General features: G+C 44.8%; 1 protein-coding gene across 1 annotated transcript in view; it reads right to left on the reverse strand.

The window, feature by feature from the left end:
• Nucleotides 1-21,285, reverse strand: part of GLIPR2 (GLI pathogenesis related 2) — a 27,727-nt gene continuing 6,442 nt past the window's right edge. The window contains exons 2-5 of the mRNA XM_082195169.1: nt 11,760-11,868; nt 5,637-5,740; nt 4,488-4,565; nt 1-3,169 (exon numbers count right to left, since the gene is read on the reverse strand). Coding sequence (XP_082051295.1) covers nt 3,009-3,169; nt 4,488-4,565; nt 5,637-5,740; nt 11,760-11,868 — 452 coding nt within the window. The 3' untranslated portion in view covers nt 1-3,008. The remainder of the gene's footprint in view (nt 3,170-4,487; nt 4,566-5,636; nt 5,741-11,759; nt 11,869-21,285) is intronic.

A 21,285-nucleotide genomic window follows, 5' to 3' on the forward strand; every position in this document is an offset into this window, starting at 1 on the left:
TTCATACGAAAAATACTTTATTTTCAAATATTAATAATTCTGCTGCATTGAATTCTTGGGTTACATTTAATGGACTTGGAATACAAATGGCAGCACCACTAACTTAATATCATGTGACCATGTAAGGCAAAGACCTTTCTGCTTTCATGTTTCATTTCTTTTAAACAGAATCTGAATATTCACGAATATACACAATTTTAGTAAGGCTATGCTCATGGAAGTAGAGAGATAAGGCGGGTGGGGGTAGAAAGATTGACACCAGGACCTGCTGCTCCCCTGGATCCTGCCACCTGAGGCAGTTCCCTCACCTTGCCTCATGGGTGGGCCTCCCTAGGGTGACGTATGTGTTCTGGTTAAAGTGGGGCTGCGTATGGACTATGCCTTTAAAGGGCATTTGAAGCACACACACCCTTAAATTACAGTGCCTGATGCCTCGCTTTATTGGACGTGACTCCCCTCTGCCCAAGGCACTGTAGTTTAAGGGTCGCTAGGAATTGTAACTGAGAGATAAACTACAGTGCCCAGAATTCTTGGGGGAGGGAAGAAATCTGCTTTTAAGGTATAGTGTGTTCACAGCCTGGGACTAAAGCAAGGAGGCCTACAAGCTGCCTTGGGGATTTGGGGCTTCAAGGGAGGTTGGGGGCTGCTGTCTCCGGTCTGAGCCACATGGGCTCCTCTGCCCGCCCATCAGGATGTCCCAATGCTACACTGATCGTCTTTCTTCTCTCCTCTTCTGGTAGGCAAGGAGCAGACTGCCACTGGGACAGCTGCTTAGCCTCTAGGCATCCCTGGCTCTCTCCTTCCACCTGCTCTTTCCCCGGGGTTCACAGGACCCACCCACCCCCAAACTTGTCTAAACTCACAGGTCTCTGCCTCGTGCCAAAATGAGAATCCTAGGCAGGAACTTCTGGGTTCACCCAACCCTTCTCTCCCCTCTGTGCACATCCCGGTTCCTTATCAAGCTGCTCCCAGTGGAGACTTGCACTCTGTGCCCTTCCTCCGAGGTCTCTCACCCCTTCTCCTCCACACCATCCACCTCCAAACAGGGAAGCATCATCTGAATGCTGGCATCAGATAAACTATGACTGCCCTGGGCTGGATGGTGAGGCTGGCAGCCGCCCTGGGAGTAGCTGAGATACTGCCTCTCTTTTCCTTGTTGGCTGGCTGAGATCTACAGTCCAGCCAGTATTATTTCAGATGTATAGACATATAAAAAATATAAGGGCAAGTCTTCTGTGCAGAACTATGTGTACTCTGCGCTATATATATTCAGGCAATCCATATTCTGTACTAAGAAAACAAAATCCTGTGAGATGTGATAAATTATAAAATTTGCTCAAATTTTATGATTCATCTTATTTTGCATAATTTACAAGTTTTGCTGTCTTTCATAATTTATGCTGCCCTTGCTAATCATGGGAAAGGAAATGACACTGAAACCTGACATCCCCGATTACTGAAAATCGCATTCGGGCACTGCTCATACTTCTGAGCTTTTAGCAAATTTTTGCATCTTGCTTTACAAAATGAAAACTGAATTTCTCAGGAAGCTTGTTTACGTGTACCTTCCTACACTCACTTGGAACTGCAGCATAAAGTCATGCATTACCAGTTACATATCTAATAGGAATGTTCTGAAAGAGCAGATGAATAGAAGATTTACAATATTTCTTAAAGTGGGGGAAGAGATGGTGTTAAGAAAGATTATGATTTCTAATGATGGCAGAATAATCCCAAAGGGCCTGCCTTCCCCTAGTCACTGGCACGGTATGTATTTTTAATGTAAACCACTGTGAGCAACACCATATCATGTAAATTGTAATCTGAATTGTACGTACAACAAGCACACATTGTGCCAACTTTTTTAAAAAAAATAAAACAAAACTGCAACCAGGCATCTAAATTATGTACCAAGAAAAGAGTAATCCTTTAACCAGTATAAATTATGCACAGTTGCTCTATTTGCACGATTTCACTTTTCTGCATAATTTACCTGTATTTTTGCTATCTTGCATAATTTATTCTGGTTTTGCTACTAATGAGGTCAAGAACCTATGTAAGCCACGGAAGTACTGACATCAACTACCAGGCTTCTGACATATTGGTGGGCATTTGACCGGGCACTTCTAAGCATCTTTTTGCAGCTGTTCTGCTTGGTTTTATTTTCTGGTGAGATTCTCAAGAAGCTGAATTCTGCACTTCCACTGCAACATGTACATAGCCCTGGATTTAGGCTGCTATGTGGCATCCCGGATTTCACTGAACCAATAGTACTCGTCCAAATAGTAGCTACTCATCTAGGACTAAGTTCAAATTTCAACTAACTGGAAAACCTTTCATGCCAACGGCAAACCGTGCTCAATATACAGTACATTGCAGGGTTCAGTTTTCCTCTTCTGTGCTCCCAGGTGCTCCCATCATCTGACAGACCATTGTGATTTCAACACATGCACTTGGCCAAAGAACACAAATGTTATTTACAGAGTGTATCCAGGCTACAGAGAGAACCCTCATACATCTAGAAAGAGCATACAAAAATATTATAAAGTACTGCATAAAAGCAAGGGCTATGGATGTGAATGGGATTCATAAGGAACTCAAACTGTTTTGATACAATAGCCAAAATCAGACTGTTTACTTCGTAATTTGCAATCTGAACTTGATTAAAAAAAACATTTAAAAGTTATCACAACTGAATTTTACTTAAACCATACAAATGTAATTTTTAAAAGGAACCCTAGAGCTATATAAAACCATTATTTGAACTCCTAATTTTTGCACATTCTACGTTTTGGGCTTGCTGAGGTTCCTCAGCCCTTTAGGCACTGGTTCCATACAAAAGTCCATTTTGGTAGGCAAGATTGATTCTCACGATTCAAGCCACTCTCCTTGTAGCAAATTTGATAACCGTTTTCAAATATAAACCTGCTTATCCAAACTAATCCAATCCTCCGTTTTGCTTTTCATTAGCCACTTGAACAGTCCATTCCCTCAGGCTCCTGGCAACGTTATTTCCTTGGCGGGAGCACATTCTGTTCGTAGTGACCAGGGTTTACAATGTTGCCAGCAGGCTCGTATCGGGCCACCACAAATGTGGAGCCGTCGCTGGCAGCCGCCTTTCCAACTCCCATCTTTTTGGTGTTCTTCCAAACCATGGCTGTAAAGTGTCCTTAAAGAAAAACCCCACACAGAATCTATTAGGCTCTGGGCAAGAGTCTCATGCAAGACTGGGCGAGAACAGGACTCGGTTTCAGAAAAACCGCTCAAGGAAATTCAAGCATCCTAACTCAAGGACCGTAACCTTTGTGCGCAAAAAAAGTATTGCTTGCTCATAACTTTTTAAAAGAACAATTGTTTTGAGGATACATTTGAAAGTTTTAAGGAGTGCTCCAATTAGTTAACTTGTTTGTTTGACCTCAGTTTCAGGTTCCTTGGTATGAAGCTCACTGGAGACTGTGGTGTTCTTGTGATACACGCTTTTATTTATAAACATACACCGGCTGAGCATTAAATGGAAGAGCATGAACACTCCAGCCAATCTTGCTCCCCATTAAGCTTCATGGAGAACCCCCAAAGTCATAGCTTTGGTTTCAGAAAAGACAGCATGTCTGTCCTCTTGAGAATTCCCAGCGATCCGTGCCAGATAAGACTAATCCTGACTAGTCACTGGCCTATTGCTCTCGAGGCATCCCTAGTTAGTTATTTCTATGGCAACACATCCGTACTTAACAGGTTAACCCAATGCAGTTAGTAAAGCTTCTAACTGGTATCTCTGCCATTTCCTGGAAAATTAAACCATGTGTCTTTGGAATCAATGCTTTTTCAAGTTATGGTGTTAGAAAGAGGAAGATTTAGAAATAACTAAGCCTGAGCTTCTTCACACTTGGTTACCCAGCGCCTGTTTCTTGCTGAATTTTGAACAGCGTGCCTCCACCTCCCCGCCCTCTATTCAGTCGAAAGGATATGTTTATATAAAAGCTTAATGTCTGAGATATTGTGAGAAACTAGAAGTGTCCTTTAGGTTATCCGCAGGGCCAGCCAAAAACATTCTGGTGAACCACAAAATGGCACGCCTGCACCAGGGAAGAATGGGTGAGTGAAGGGGGGAAATCAATTCAGCCTCACCCAACAATTGAGGTGGGGGGGGGAGAGGAAGAGAGAGGTCCACTCTCTGAATCTCGTTGGGTGGATGGGGAGCCCACCATTTCCTTTCTAGGGGTGGGAGGAGACCAACATTGCCTCCTATTCACTGAGAGGCCGTGGCAGAGGCAGCATGGGGGGGGTGCCAAGGAGGGGGCAGCTGCGGCCTCCAAGGAGGGTCCCACAGCCATCATTGCCGCCGCCACCGCAGCACGGGGTGATGCATTCCTTAGAGACGGGATCTGCTGCCCCCGCGGATCCTGCTGCCTGAGGCAGTCCCTTCCCTTGCCTCATAGGTAGGCCAGCCCTGGCTAACTGTCCATAAGCAACGCCCAGCCCATACTCACCTGTCCCAGAGGAAAACCCCGGACTCTGAAAGTTGTAACTTTTTATTTCGTTGTACCATCTGTCAGCTACTTCGCTCCCTGCAAAATGAATGAAAAGATGCTGTTGAATTGCAACTGATGGGGTGCAAAAATGCTGCCACTCTGTTCTTTTTTTCCTCCAAGGCAGCTCTGGGCTCTCAAAATACATTCTAACCAAGCTGGAATTAAGTTAGTAAAAACCCCAACGTTTTGGAAAAAAAAGAGTATCACACACCATTCTGACCAACAGCAGTAAGTAGCTGAATTTAAAATGTAAAGAGAAAGCAAATTTTGACCACCTAAGTATGTCTTTTGCAGTTACCAAATGTCCTGATGCAGTTTTGAAAAATGTATCAAAATATGTAAAATGCGTATTTTGAGACAAAATAAATTTAGAAATGTTTTGGTCGGTGAGTGTAAAATCACGGAGATAACTGGCAAGCACTAAACACATTTTCAATTTTATAAAATTCAAATGTTTTAATATTTAATGCAGTTGGGCTGGATCTAGACACATGAAAGAAGAAGTGTTTCAGTTAAACGTGTTGTAAACTTTGTATGAGAAATCAGGTTGGCAAACACGGAACTCTACAGCGCCACCTGGTGTCACAGTATTATAATGCATATACAAAGCATATAAAGCACTTTTTCTCTGCCAATGCAGCTGAGTCCCTGGATATGGAGATGCAAGCTTTTTAGAGGAAAGGTGGGATACAAATGTAATATATAACTGAAAAAAAATATAAGCTGGCTCACATCCAACTTTATCGACACAATACCACACCAGCTCTCTGCCTAGGTTCAATAAGCCTTGAAGAAAAGTACCAAAGGTGATACCTAATCAAAGCATGTAACCAGTTCCAACCATTGAAAATTAATGATGTTTGTCTTAAACGTATTGCTGCAATCCTACGCTCATTTAGGAGCAAGTCCCACTGAATCAAGAGGGACATTTCCCACTTGAACGTGCATAAGTATGGCTCTGTGCCACTATTGGACTGACAAATAAAAAAATGCTTTCAATGGTATTTTATCACATGTGTGTTGCTTAAATTGCAGTCCTTACAGTTTTGGGAGGAAAATGCTTGAGCACTGCAATGTTAACAGGTCTTTCCTATGTACTTATCTTACCTGACTGATCATACGAAGCCCATGCAAGGTTTTCCCCACATTTCCCACTACTGGATTCAGGACTGTGTTTGAGGATTCTGGTGCTAGCAAGTGCTTCTGAATACCTAGATAAAAAAAAGAAAGATCTTTACATAAGCGGAAACAGACTACGTCATGCTGAAGCAAAATGGGTGTCATTGGCGAAGGTTGTTCTAAATCAGGGGTCTCCAAGCTTTCCTTGCCTCGGGTCGGTGTCTCCAGTGACGATTGCGCAGCAGGCCAGAGGGCGGGGGAACGTGCGCCCGTACGCACACGCACTCGCTATTTCTGGTGCATATCCGGGTCAGAGGAAGCCTGTGTGCACAAGCTATTTCCAGTGCTCCTCTGCCCAGGAAGTGGGTCCCCGTGTTGCACTGCACCGCACCGCACCAGTAAGAGTGGACGGCAGCAGTGGCCACTGCCGCAGGCCAGATAAACGAGTCCCTTGGGCCTTATCTGGCCCCCGGGCCGTAGGTTGGTGACCCCTGCTCTAAATGAACAGTATGCACAATGTTCCGTATAAGAGCAGCATAGTGCCCCAGAGCTACTCATACCAGTGTGGAAAACTTTTCAGGAAGGTTTCTTTTATGTTTGATGCTTTGCTGCGCTTTTATTATGCTGTAAGCCACGTCAAAGTGCAAGTAGATAAATAGGTACCGCTCTGGCGGGAAGGTAAAACAGTGTTTCCGTGCGCTGCAGAAGCGGCTTAGTCATGCTGGCCACATGACCTGGAAGCTGTACGCCGGCTCCCTTGGCCAATAAAGCGAGATGAGCGTCGCAACCCCAGAGCTGGTCACGACTGGACCTAATGGTCAGGGGTCCCTTTACCTTTTTAAGCCACCCAGTGTGGCTGTAGCAACCTAGGCAGATGGGCAGGGTGTAAGTAATTTTTTATCTTTATCATCATCATTGCCATCATCAAACACGGCCTCTGCCCAAGCTCCTCCCTTTGATCCTCCTAGACTAGGCTTCCTCAAACTCAGCCCTCCAGATGTTTCGAGACTACAGTCCCCATCATCCCTGACCACTGGTCCTGCTAGCTAGGGATCATGGGAGTTGTAGGCCAAAAACATCTGGAGGGCCGAGGTTGAGGAAGCCTGTCCTAGATATTCCTTCCTTTGGCCTTCGAAATGGGGTGGAGGGCGGACAAGCCCCTATTTCCTCCTCCTGTCTCAGCAGTGAAGCCAAGACCCACCCCCCAATGCTAATACTAATAATGCCAAGACCAATGCTCAATGCTAACCCTAGCCCTATGGATGTGAAGGGTAAGGCAGCTGAATTGTATTCTGCCACTGTAATGAGAAATCGGAAAAAGATCAAACATATCAAGAAGATCAAACGTATCCATTCTTAAGGAAATCAGCCCTGAGTGCCCACTGGAAGGACAGATCGCGAAGCTGAGGCTCCAAGACTTTGGCCACCTCATGAGAAGAGAAGACTCCCTGGAAAAGACCCTGGTGTTGGGAAAGATGGAGGGCACAAGGAGAAGGGGACAACGGAGGATGAGATGGTGGGACAGTGTTCTCGAAGCTACCAGCATGAGTCTGACCAAACTGCGGGAGGCAGTGGAAGACAGGAGTGCCTGGCGTGCTCTGGTCCAGGGGGTCACGAAGAGTCGGACACGACTAAACGACTAAACAACAACAATGAGAAATCAGGGGGTGGGGAGGTAGGTTCCAGAGTTTATAGATAGAAAATGGTCCTATAGATTGATCTGAAACTGGGTTGTGTAAAAGAGGTAAATTTGAGGGTGGGCCATGCCGTATTCGTAGTAGAAAGGGTAAGAAATTGTTATTTGAAATGAGTCAACATTTGATGAGGGACACTGTTGACAGTGATGTGTGCTTCTCTTCATACTGATGTGATTCTCCCATAACGATTTCTATGCTTCCATTGTTGCTGAGTAGGTGTTGGCCCACCACACTGAAGGCTGACGGGGCTGCACAGTAAACTTCAAATGGGATCTTTCACTTAAGATCCACACACGCCAGAAACAAGCAAGCAGGAAGAGAAATGAGAACGGAAAGCTCAGGAAGGCCACTTAGCTTTTCGTTCCTATAGACATTAACTCTCTAGCGGCTTCATCTTCTCAGGACAGTATTAATTAATTACGCACTACTGCCTTTTCGAACACTCCTTCTCAACAGACATATTAATTAACTCACAAAGCTGATTTTTCTTAATAGCTTGTGACAACGCTCCCCTGATAAAGGTTTTGCAGAACATCTGCTGTGGTATCTTCTGCAGGGCAGTATAGTAGGTCTAGTTCCTCTGAATCTTTTTAAAAAATTGTGTTTTGCATCAGTGTTTACCTTGCATCCCTTTTCTGGCTGTCACACTGAACAACATTCTGACAGTTGTGCGCCTGATTCCATGTAGTTCTCCCCATACTTTCGTGAACAGCCTTTCGCAATGAATTGGACCTTATGCCATTAATTTTACCCTATTGCACTTTACTTTATTTTCAACTCCCACTTACATCCTATTGGGTTTTCTGTCTGAAGGCTGGGGAGTGAGTATCTAGGTTTGCTTGTCATGCATGCATTTTGTAGGACAACTGACCAGAAGAATTGTCTTTGTTTTCCCCATCCAATATCAACATCTGCATGGGATTGCCTTTGATCCTCTTCCGATACTGCTTTTTGTAAAGTAATTTGCTGTATTCAACAAATTTAGTCTTGCTAGCTTGACTAAACTTTCCCCCTCCCTCCAATTCTCCTAAAGCAGCTCAGAGGATCAAGAGAATCCCCAGAAAAGAGTTTAGGAGAGGAAAGGAGAGGTTGTTCGGCCCAGAAAGCACAAATACTTGTTCTGATATAATGATCACCTTAGTATGATGCCAAATCCCACCCATCTTACTGACGGTCACTTTGTGTGTGAATTCAGGATTGTGGGCCCAGACACAGTGAGGCCGTGGGCAGCTGGGGACTAATCAAGGAAGATGAAATAACAAGACAATTGCTTTGGGATAAAAGAAGGGTTAATCTCAGGTTAAGGATCACTCTGGGATGTACCTCAAAATGGGGGGACCTCTAAGATCACCATTTCGGGGGGGTATCCTGGCCCATTAGCCCCCACCTGGGTGTCAGGATGGAAGCACCTCCCCCAGACACCTTTAAGGGAGCACCCCAATCCCTTAAGTCCCAATTGCCTCCCCATCTGCATTGACTAGGAATTCAACCCAATGCCTTATCTGCCACCTTAGTTGGCCCCACCCTCAGTCAGCTCCCCCCCCCAACCTACTTACATCTGCAACCACTCTCAAAGGTCTTTGTAAACATCCAGCAATCACACCTTGGTGCCCATTGGCAACAGATGTACCCCATCAGGTCTGGACAGGCCTCTGTTATGAACTACAATGCCAGGGTGCTGAATCACCCATCCCAATCTGCCCTATCACTGCTGCTGCACCGACAGTTCAGACCAAAATATAGATATTAAGGGGGTGTTTCAAGAGTGAACTCTCCAGATTGGTAGGCTGGTGAGGTTGATTATGCCTTTTCTGTTTCTCAGATTATTCTTGCCTAGCTAATGACAAGGGCATCTGGCAGGGCCTTCACCACAATCAGTGATGTAAGCCAGGGCATAAGGCTGTCTCCCATCTCATCCTCCTCCGGCCCCTTTTCCAGACTGGTCTGTCTTAGAAACCTGCACCTGTACCTTTAAGGAAGACTGGGACAGGCACATACCACCCAGCACAAGACCCGTGGTAACCAGTGAAGCGAGAAGCTGGCTGTGCATTCACTGACCCACAGCACCCCAAAGAAAGCAAGGGAACGGGCTGCCTGGAAAAGCCTGGTCTCGTACTTTGACCAGCCCATGGAGCCCAACACAGTCTATATGTCCCTTAGGACAGCGTATGCAATTGGTTTTTTTAGTGTCCTGGGCTGGGGGGTGGGTAGCTGACTGAGGGTGGGGCCAACTAAGGTGGCAGATAAGGCATTGGGTTGAATTCCTAGTCAATGCAGATGGGGAGGCAACTGGGACTTAAGGGATTGGGGTGCTCCCTTAAAGGTGTCTTCCATACATGGAAGTAGTCACAGAGGTCTGGAAGCTGCAGGAGTTTGCTGAATGATGTGAACACAGCGACATGCAAAGCCATGGTATTTTGCAGCTAATCCCCGTTCCTTAAGGCAGTGTTTCCCAACCGGTGTTCCGCGGCACACTACTGTGCCGTGAGACGTTGGTTGGTGTGCCGTGGGAGGGAGGCGGGCGAGTCGGGCGGTGAGAGGCGGCAGCGGCGAGGATCCGCGTCGAGCCAGGGGTGGCTCCGCAGTGGTGGTGTCGAGCGGCGGGGCAGCGCATGCAAAAGGGAGGAGCGCGAGACAGCAGAGGAGGAGGAGGCCGGCATGTCCGGGCAGCAGCAGCAACAACAGCAGCAGCAACTCCCGGCGACGGCTCCTCAAGCCCCGCCGCCCCCTCCTCCGCCCGCTATCGCCGCCACCACCACAACAGCCGCCACCGCCTCAGATGCCGCCGTCCCTCAGTCCCTCCCTCTGCTGCCTCCTCCCACCCCCAAAGCTTGGAGGTTCCCCGGCAAGGGGGAGGGAAAAAACTTTGACTTTCGTGCGTCCCTCCCGGCGTGACGCTGCGCGCTGACGTCACGGGGCTGTAATGGTGGTGTGCCGCGAGATTTTTTTCATTAAACAGGTGTGCCGTTGCCCAAAAAAGGTTGGGAAACACTGCCTTAAGGGATATGAGATATTTCAGAACATTGTCTGCCTGAGGAGGAGGAGAGTGTGAGGCAGCCCTGCTGTGAGACCTAACGGCTTCCAAAGATGACCAAGCCCTAGAATGCGCTTGGAATGTTGATAGCGCAACGGAATGCAATGCTCCCTGCTTCACAGTGTGTCTCCAAGCGCCCACAGGTCCCCATGAAGGAGTTCTGGCAGTGGCCAAGCCATGGGTGCCAACACCATGAAGTGATCCTCCTCAAACCAGCCAGTTAATCTCTTTTCCTCAACAGGAACATGATAGCAACTGTTTAGTTTTTAGAGACAGGGTGAGCATCAGAATGCTTGAAAGATTATATAAATTTAATGCATCCAGAAAACGAGCACATGAGGGATAAAGTGAGGCCCCTTCTCTCAGACATGCTAGGAGCTACTGTGTCTATTCTGGGTGGTCTTTTTGTACAGAGAAGCATCCCATCCTATGTAATGCTAATAATAGGGGTTGCTCGTGCGTAAGTTGCCGCCTCTCCTGGCTATGTTGCCTTGTTAAACCTTTCTGTCTGGACAGCCCTTCACTTCGTGGCTGCCTCAGTCGCTAGCAGAATCCGTCAGTGGGCGTTTCTTAAACCTTTTCCAGCATAAAAGCTGTTTGACGCCAAGTCTCCTCCTACTCTCCCTGCGCAGGGAGGGTGTGGGTAGCGGAGGACCCGTGCTCTCCCCGCTGGTGTCCAGCGCAGAGTCCTGGAGCCCTCTCGCCGATTCCCCCATCTGCCCCCCTTTATCCCTGGTGTTGCGCTGATTTCCTTCCCCAGCTGATGAGCTACCTCTCTCCCTGCTGGGTCCTTCTCCAGCATCACTTGGGAGCCTTGCCTCCGCCTCTGGCTCCGATGTCAGTTCCCTGACATCCTATGAGACCTGTGTGAAGTGGTCCAAGAAATGGTGGTGTGAATCACTGGCAATACCAAATAACATTAGAGCTAAGCTACATGCACCATGAGTTTGACCAAACTGAGGGAGGCAGTGGAAGACAGGAGTGCCTGGCGTGCTCTGGTCCAGGGGGTCACGAAGAGTCGGACATGACTAAACAACAACAACATGCACCATGTAATTTTGCTTGTGTTCCTTAGCTCTAATATTCTTTGGTAGTGCCAGCCATTGGCATTCACAACATTTAGGTTATCTTCTTCCTTTCATCCAATGCTTATAGAAGTTACTAGAGATTTTGCTGTGTGCCGCCTTACTCTTTCAAAATATGGCACCACTGGAGAAGACAATTATGCTGATCCTGGCAGTGGGGAAAAAATGTCTTTTTTGTTGTTCAAGGAAATAAATCTATGAGGATTTGAGTATCAACAAACCAAGAATCTAATCAAAAGTACTGCAATACCAATAAATTCTTCAATTAACAAAATAAAGAAGTAGTTGTACTCACTGCTGTGCTTCCCTGTTTAACTTCTTGCAGAGTTTTAGTGAGGGAACTCCATGCTTCTTCCTGTAGTCATTGTGGGCTTTTAAGACCTCTTCCGCAAATTGCTTGGAAGCTAAAACGGTATAAAGCATTAGAAATTCAAAACAATTCCAGTCTCTGCTTCAGGCCCTAAGCAAGGGTCAAAATCTTACATTGCTCTTACATTTCAAAGCCTACAAAATAAGAAGAAAATCAGTTTAACCAACTCATCAGGTGGCTTGTATTAAAACAGCTGGACCTGAGATCACTTAGTTGCACAAGCTCTGGCGAGAGGGGATGTATATGGCATTGCAGAGACAGACAAGAAGAAAGGAACTATAATATGCATGTAATCGTGGCATTCAACGCTTTTGACCTGTAATCAGAGTTTCTGTCTTATAACCATAACCTCCTTAGCTCATCTTCAACAACCAATGCAAAAAAGTAGCAAAGCCAATTTGTTAGCATAAAATATTAGTTTTTTCATATCTAAGATTTAGATAATTTATTACGGTCAAAGTCCAGCTCGCATAACACAATAAAAAGAGTTCATAAAGATAAAATATATAATCAGAGCAGACTGCAGCAATAGCTCACAAGTTAAAATTGAGATATATACATACAGTGGTGCCTCGCAAGACGAAATTAATCCATTCCGCGAGTCTCTTCGTCTTGCGGTTTTTTCGTCTTATGAAGCACAGCTATTAGCGGCTTAGCGGCTTTAAGAAAAAGGAAACAAACTCGCAAGAACTCGCAAGACGTCTCGTCTTGCAAAGCAAGCCCATAGGGAAATTCGTCTTGCGGAACGACTCAAAAAACGCAAAACCCTTTCGTCTAGCGAGTTTTTCGTCTTGCGAGGCATTCGTCTTGCGATGCACCACTGTACACCCATACAACTGAGATTTGGGCTACCATAAAAATTGACCCAAAGGGCAACTTCAGCATTTCCCTGGTAAGCTATTTTATTCTAGAGGATGATCTGCACCTACGGATCTAAAATTAACAATATACAGTAAGATCCTTCATGGATCACTGCCTTGCCGTGGCGAAGGGGCTTGAAGAACTCAGAGAAGCTATGAACTACGCCGAGCAGGGCACACAAGATGAACAGGTCATAGTGGAGAGTTTTGACCAAACGTGATCCACCTGGAGTAGGAATCGGCAAGCCACTCCAGTATCCCTGCCAAGAAAACTCCATGGACAAAGACAACAGGCATATAAAAGTTATGACACTGGAAGATGAGCCCCTCAGGTCGGAAGGTGTCCAACATGCTACTGGGGAAAAGCGGAGGACAAGTACAAGTAGATCCAGAGCTGATGAAGCGGCTGGGCCAAAGCCGAAAGGACGCTCAGTTGTGGATATGCATGGAAGCGAAAGGAAAGTCCAATGCTGTAAAGAAAAATATTGCATAGGAACCTGGAATGTAAGAACCATGAACCTGGGTAAGTTGGATGTGGTCAAAAATGAGATGGCAAGAATAAATATTGACATCCTGGGCATCAGTGAGCTAAAATGGACGGGAATGGGCGAATTCAGTTCGGATGACTACCATATCTACTACTGTGGGCAAGAAACCCGTAAGAGAAATGGAGTGGCCCTCATAGTCAACAAAAGAGTGGCGAAAGCTGTACTGGGATGCAGTCTCAAAAATGATAGAATGATCTCGATACGAATCCAAGGCAGACCTTTTAACATCACAGTAATCCAAGTTTATGCACCAACTACTGGTGCTGAAGAAACTGAAATTGACCAGTTCTATGAAGACTTACAAAACCTTATCGAAGTGACACCAAAGAAGGATGTTCTGCTCATTATAGGGGATTGGAATGCTAAAGTAGGGAATCAAGAGATAAAAGGAACAACTGGCAAGTTTGGCCTTGGAGATCAAAACGAAGCAGGGCAAAGGCTAATAGAGTTCTGTCAAGAGAACAAGCTGGTCATCACAAACACGCTTTTTCAACAACACAAGAGACGACTCTACACATGGACATCCCCAGATGGGCAACATCGAAATCAGATTGATTATATTCTCTGCAGCCAAAGATGGAGAAGCTCTATACAGTCAGCAAAAACAAGACCTGGAGCTGACTGTGGCTCAGATCATCAGCTCCTTATAGCAAAATTCAAGCTTAAACTGAAGAAAGTAGGAAAAACCACTGGACAGGTAAGATACAATCTAAACCAAATCCCTTATGAATACACAGTGGAAGTGAGGAACAGGTTTAAGGATTTAGATTTGCTGGACAGAGTGCCTGAAGAACTATGGATGGAGGCTCGCAACATTATACAGGAGGCAGCAACTAAAACCATCCCAATGAAAAAGAAATGCAAGAAAGCAAAGTGGCTGTCCAACGAGGCCTTACAAATAGCGGAGGAGAGAAGGCAAGCAAAATGCGAGGGAGATAGTGAAAGATACAGGAAATTGAATGCAGATTTCCAAAGAACAGCAAGGAGAGACAAGAAGGCCTTCTTAAACGAGCAATGCAAAGAAATAGAGGAAAGCAACAGAATGGGAAGAACCAGAGATCTGTTCAAGAAAATCGGAAATATGAAAGGAACATTTCGTACAAAGATTACCATAATAAAGGACAAAAGTGGTAAAGATCTAACTGAAGCAAAAGACATCAAGAAGAGGTGGCAAGAATACACAGAGGAATTATACCAGAAAGATATGGATGTCTCGTACCCCCCAGGTAGTGTGGTTGCTGACCTTGAGCCAGACATCCTGGAGAGTGAAGTCAAATGGGCCTTAGAAAGCACTGCAAATAACAAGGCCAGTGGAAGTGATGGTATTCCAGCTGAACTGTTTAAAATTTTAAAAGATGATGCTGTTAAGGTGCTACACTCAATATGCCAGCAAGTTTGGAAAACTCAGCAGTGGCCAGAGGATTGGAGAAGATCAGTCTACATTCCAATCCCAAAGAAAGGCAGTGCCAAAGAATGCTCCAACTACCGCACAATTTCACTCATTTCACATGCTAGCAAGGTTATGCTTAAAATTCTACAAGGAAGGCTCAAGCAGTATGTGGACCGAGAACTCCCAGAAGTGCAAGCTGGATTTAGAAGAGGCAGAGGAACCAGAGACCAAATTGCAAACATGCGCTGGATTATGGAGAAAGCCAGAGAGTTCCAGAAAGACATCTACTTCTGCTTCATTGACTATGCAAAAGCCTTTGACTGTGTTGACCACAGCAAACTATGGCAAGTTCTTAAAGAAATGGGAGTGCCTGATCACCTCATCTGTCTCCTGCGAAATCTCTATGTGGGACAAGAAGCTACAGTTAGAACTGGATATGGAACAACTGATTGGTTCCAAATTGGGAAAGGAGTACGGCAAGGCTGTATATTGTCTCCCTGCTTATTTAACTTATATGCAGAATTCATCATGCGAAAGGCTGGGCTGGATGAATCCCAAGCCGGAATTAAGATTGCCGGAAGAAATATCAACAACCTCAGATATGCAGATGACACAACCTTGATGGCAGAAAGTGAAGAGGAATTAAAGAACCTTTTAATGAGGGTGAAAGAGGAGAGCGCAAAATATGGTCTGAAGCTCAACATCAAAAAAACGAAGATCATGGCCACTGGGCCCATCACCTCCTGGCAAATAGATGGGGAAGAAATGGAGGCAGTGAGAGATTTTACTTTCTTGGGCTCCATGATCACTGCAGATGGTGACAGCAGTTACGAAATTAAAAGACGCCTGCTCCTTGGGAGAAAGGCGATGGCAAACCTAGACAACATCTTAAAAAGCAGAGACATCACCTTGCCAACAAAGGTCCGTATAGTAAAAGCCATGGTTTTCCCAGTAGTGATGTATGGAAGTGAGAGCTGGACCATAAAGAAGGCTGATCGCCGAAGAATTGATGCTTTTGAATTATGGTGCTGGAGGAGACTCTTGAGAGTCCCATGGACTGCAAGAAGATCAAACCTCTCCATTCTGAAGGAAATCAGCCCTGAGTGCTCACTGGAAGGACAGATTGTGAAGCTGAGGCTCCAATACTTTGGCCACCTCATGAGAAGAGAGGACTCCCTGGAAAAGACCCTGATGTTGGGAAAGATGGAGGGCACAAGGAGAAGGGGACGACAGAGAATGAGATGGTTGGATGGTGTTCTTGAAGCTACTAGCATGAGTTTGATCAAACTGCGGGAGGCAGTGGAGGACAGAAGTGCCTGGCGTGCTCTGGTCCATGGGGTCACGAAGAGTCGGACACGACTAAACGACTAAACAACAAACAACAACAACAGTAAGAACTTTGGGCGCACATCTCTTTCTTCACACTCATCTTTTACTTTTGTATGCCACATTTCCAGCAAGCAAACTGAGCACAAAACAGCCCACGATAGCAAAGAATTAATACATAAAAGCATCACCTCCCTGTCCCAGCGCTTCTTCCTTTGACACACTGGCTATTCTGAGCAGTTTTGCATGAAACCTCAGCTAATCTCCCAAGAAGCAGGAAAGTTTGGAACTATTCCATTTAGTAGTGCAATGACTTTCTCTGGAATGTGCATCACTCATTCATGTTGGGAAGATGCCAAGTGACGTCTCTGCCAAACTATTGTATTCCAATGTGTTCCACTTTGGACTCTCAACTTTTTCAAGAAAGTTTGCGGTGATTTTTCCTACTTTCAGTGCAACTGCAGCACCGGCCTGGTGGGTGTAGACTTGCAAAGCACTATTCATGCACCTAGCAAAAGGAGTCTTCAGTAAGATAGTTGGTGATGTTCTGCCTGCCTGTCCCTACAGCATGTGGCCCCTTCCCCCATTTGTTTCCACATCAACTTTTGCCCCCACTCTTTTTAATTTTCAATTTGTTTTGTACTAAAGTGCATGTGTACTAATAAAATTATTCATTTTAAAAATGAAGAAGCAAATGCTGCAATTGCTAGAATCATAGGAGCCAACTCCTAGGGGGCTTCAGCTCCCACCATAAATATTTGAGAGGGCTGGGTCCCCACAAAGTTGATGGGCACTCCCATTCAAAGAGTGTGTGTGCACTGCACCATGTGATTGACTCTGCAGGGTGGGCCTTACCTGCGCCCCCACAGTATTTTATTCAAGTTGGCACCCCTGGCTATGATTGTAAAAAGCAAATCAGTAAATGAAGTACCAACTTAAATAATGCCAGTGTCCGGAAGAAGCATGAATCACTTCAGACCATGTGATCGGAGGCTGCATTCCTAAGTGTGATTTCTCAATCAGAAGGTTAATTCTGACTTAAACATCCCTAGGATTGCAGCCTTAGAGCAAGCGCGTACGTCAGTAATGAACAAACCACTTTTGTTTCTGCTGTGGGAACAAGAACTGAGGGGTTCCCTATAGGGAATATAGTACTATATTACACGCTATGTAGAACCACAGTTTTAATGCCTCTTCTAGCAGATAACAGTGCTAAAGAATCCTTGTGTAGAAATGACCCATATTTATGTTTAAAAAGAAAGAACAGTGCACAAGCTTGGGTCAAATTAGCACAGGCACTTCCAATATTTAACAGAAGAGGACGGATAGCATAATTTCCATCCCATTACCAATGTGTTCACTGTGCAACACCCTAAACATCCGAGTACCAAATATGCAAAGGTGCAAATGAGGCCATTCATCCCATTATTGTCAGATCCAAATGGGAGCAGGTCCTCCAAGATCTCCAAAGCTTTGCCTTTTAGCTGGTGATGCCAGACCTGGGATCTTCCACATGTAAATTACTATTGAGCTACGACTCTCCCAATCGTTGTTGAGGCTATTAATTTGGTAATCTTAAAATGCCCTGCAATACAGAATGCTGGATTTAGATACATTTAGTATTAAGATTTAGGACATATATTTTGCATAATGTGATGTACATTGTGCGCCTCACATTAAACTTTCCATATCTGATAATTAATATGCAGATCTGCCAAACAACTACATTTTATTAACTCAATGAAGATGTACAGGAACATAAAATTCTACGTTTACAGAGTTATAAAAATATGCAATTTTAATATTGCCGCTCTCTCTCTCACACACACACACAAAGACACAAAGCCTCTTAGCATACGGTAACAACTGAAATAAAGTCGAAAGCATCCAGTCAGCAGTCAAGGAATGTTATTTCTTAAAGATGCAACTGTGCTAGTGCTGAGAAACAAGAACAATAAATGACTAATTTGCTTCCCGTTTCTGTCCTCTGGAGCCTGAAAGATACAGAGCTTGCTTTGTCAGTTTGGTAATCTCAGCACGATGGGCTCACGGAAAAGAAGAGAGCAGCTGGACTTTCCAACAAACTTGGAAGCAGAAGCTGCTTTAAAAAAACAAGCTTTATAGAACAAGATTAAGTGAATTTGAGTTATATTCCCTGATCTAATGCATGATCTGTCAGTATAGACATAACTCCTAAGCATGTGATCTAACACACATTTAAATGGAGATAATGTACTCCTGAAGAACTTTCAAATAATTGCAAGCCCAAAGTATTCCCTTAATGTTTACAAAGTGTTCTGAGCACTTTGCAATGGTGTATAAATACAAGATCCATACTGTCTTGAAATCCTTTGGGAAGAAGGAAGAGATATAAAGTTAATACATAAATGCTCACACATCTACCCCAATTAATTCTGGAAAGAAGTCTACTCTATTTACTAGCATAGCTCACGTGTCTTTTAGCAGTGCTTGGGCAAGTTTTCCCAGAACAGGGAGGGAGCTCCAGCTACTTTGGGACAGGCAAGAGATACTAACAGGAATGTCCCAATTCTGAAATATTGCTTAGACACAGAGGTTGATCAGGAAGGTTTATTCTAGGTGTGAGTTTGGGATTTAGAATCATAGAATCATAGTTGGAAGGTACCCTGAGGGTCATCAAGTCCAACTCCATGAAATGCAGGAATCTCAACTAAAGCATCCATGACAGATGTCCCTCCAACCTCTGCTTAAAAACCTCAAAGGAAGAAGAGACCACAGCCTTCTGAGGAACTCCATTCTACTGTCAAACAGCTCTTACTGTCAGAAGGTTCTTCCTGATGTTCAGTTGGAATCTCCTTTCTTGTAGCTTGAAGCCATTGGTTTGGGTCTTACCCTCCAGAGCAGGAGAAAACAAGTTTGCTCCATCTTCCATTCCTTCAGATATTTGAAGACAGCTCTCATATCTCCTCTCTGTCTCCTCTTTGGAAGCCAATGTGGGTTTCTTGCGGGGGTGTGCTGCAATACTGGCGATTTCAGGATATGTAGAATACTTGGAGGCAGACGCAGGCATGCCTGGCACATCCTGATTCTTATACAGTGGTGCCTCGCAAGACGAAAAGAATCCGTTCCGCGAGTCTCTTCATCTTGCGGTTTTTTCGTCTTGCAAAGCAAGCCCATTAGCGGCTTAGCGCTATTAGCGGATCAGCTGATAAGCGGTTTAGCAGCTTAGCAGATCAGCTGATAAGCGGCTTAGCAGCTTGGGAAAATTGGCGGGAGGGGAAAAAACTGCAGGAACTCGCAAGACATTTTCGTCTTGCGAAGCAAGCCCATAGGAAATTCGTTTTGCGAAGCACCTCCGAAACGGAAAACCCTTTCGTCTAGCGGGTTTTCCGTCTTGCGAGGCATTCGTCTTGCGGGGCACCACTGTAATCCATTATCTGCTGATAAACTGCTGGGGTCGAAAAACCCAAGGCATTTGTTGTGTGATTCAGGCTTTGAAAGCTGCCTGGTTCATGTAGTCGCATTGACTGCCTGCTTTGGTTAAGATCCTGCATATTTCACGTGGGGCCCTGGACTTTAGCAGCGCTAGTTTGACGGTTATGAGATGGCACTGCTGGTCAGTGGCTAGAAGACCACTGGTACAGTTGGGTATAGTTAAGGCTGCCTCTCTCTAGGGTGCCAAATTGAATAAAATATTGGGGGGGGGGGCGAGACAGGTAAGCCCCGCCCACATCACCAATCACAAGATGCAGCACCCAACTACCATTTGAATGGCAATGCCCATCAACTTGGGACCCCGGGCTCCCTCAAATATATTACTGTGGGGGTGAAGGTACCTCCGCTCCTAAAAGTTGGCTCCTATGGGCAGATAAAGATGATGGACTTTTCGGAGCTAGCCAACCTGAGTGGAAGAGTCCGCAACCAGGAGGAGGAGGAGGAGTACCAGGAAGAATGGATGAAATGGATGGAAGACTATTTAGCTAAATACGTTAAGATAACTTAATTGGAAAAGCTTGCAAATATTAGATAGGCTTAGGATTTAAACATGTAAGGATAGGAATTTAGATGTTTAAAGCTAAATAAGAAAGAATGAAAGATGTTAAGTGATCAAGTTAATTTTTTGAGAAAATTGATTTTGGAAAACTGTTAAAATGATATACAATGAAATTCAACCAGGGGGATTTGAGGAAATCATTTAACAATGTTATTAGGATTGGTTCAATTACGATTAGGATTTATGTTTGTTTGTTTGTTTGTTTGTTTGTTTTAAGTTTTTTTGGAAAATTAATTTAAAAATTGAAAAAAAGAAGAAGTTGGCTCCTATGTTCTCTCCTTTGGCAGGGTTTTGCTCATGCATAGTGTTAAGGAAAATTCTGGGTTGAGAGACTATTCAACAGCCCAGCTCATCGGAGTACAAGTCCCCCGCGGGTCCATGCGGTCAGTAAAAGAAGGGAATTCCAGCCAAGTAATTTGGAACAAAGCAGCAGTCAGTAGACTTAGATCCTTTATTGCTGCGCAACAGGATCAAACAGCAGTACGTGAACCCAGAGAATGGGGCAACACTGATTTTTAAAATTTTCCCACCATATCCCAGAATACAGTTCGCACAGCATCACTGCTACATCGCTAACATGTGACAAAAGGGGAGGGTTACACAAGATTAGCATAGACAGATATGTCAGGGCAACACCCAAGTATAAGATTAGCATAGTACCCACCACCCAAAAGTACAACAGAACTTCCTTTGCATGTCTGGAGCCTGAGACAAGTCAGGTGATGAGATTTGGCTTCCTTTGGAGAACAATGAGCCCAGCAATTGTCACCTCTGGGCATTTCCTGGGGTAGGAGGTGTGTATACATGACTTCATGCTTGGGGAGGTGGCAGGGGAAAGAGTCCTTTTTCCAAGGGCAAAATGGCGTTGGAATGGAGGAACTTGGCAAAGGGGTTGATTTGAGCTGTCAAGTCGAAAGGATACATTCAGGCATATTAATTGTAACATTTAACAACTTTAAAGATGTGCACACACACACCCGCTGTAATTTAAGACAATCGTTTTGTGGCAGCTGCTGTCTTGCACTGCATCACCACTGCTTATCTGCTCTTGTTAAATTCATAAATGTGGCCCTAGTTCACCAACTTCTGTGTTTCATATCATCTCCTGGTTTGGTTGCAATTTAATCTATCCATTTTCAAGCCCACTCAGTGGATCTTAGCAGGCAGGAGAACATACAACTTCTGGAAAACAGTACAGCTTCCCTCCCTTTTAACTGTGATTCATATATACAGAAATCTATTACACAGCCTGCAATGAGTCATTATCTTGGGGGTTTTTCCACTCAACTCTTCA

This window comes from Podarcis vaucheri (assembly GCF_965113315.1).
Source record: "Podarcis vaucheri genome assembly, chromosome: 13".
Taxonomy (NCBI): Eukaryota; Metazoa; Chordata; class Lepidosauria; order Squamata; family Lacertidae; genus Podarcis; species Podarcis vaucheri.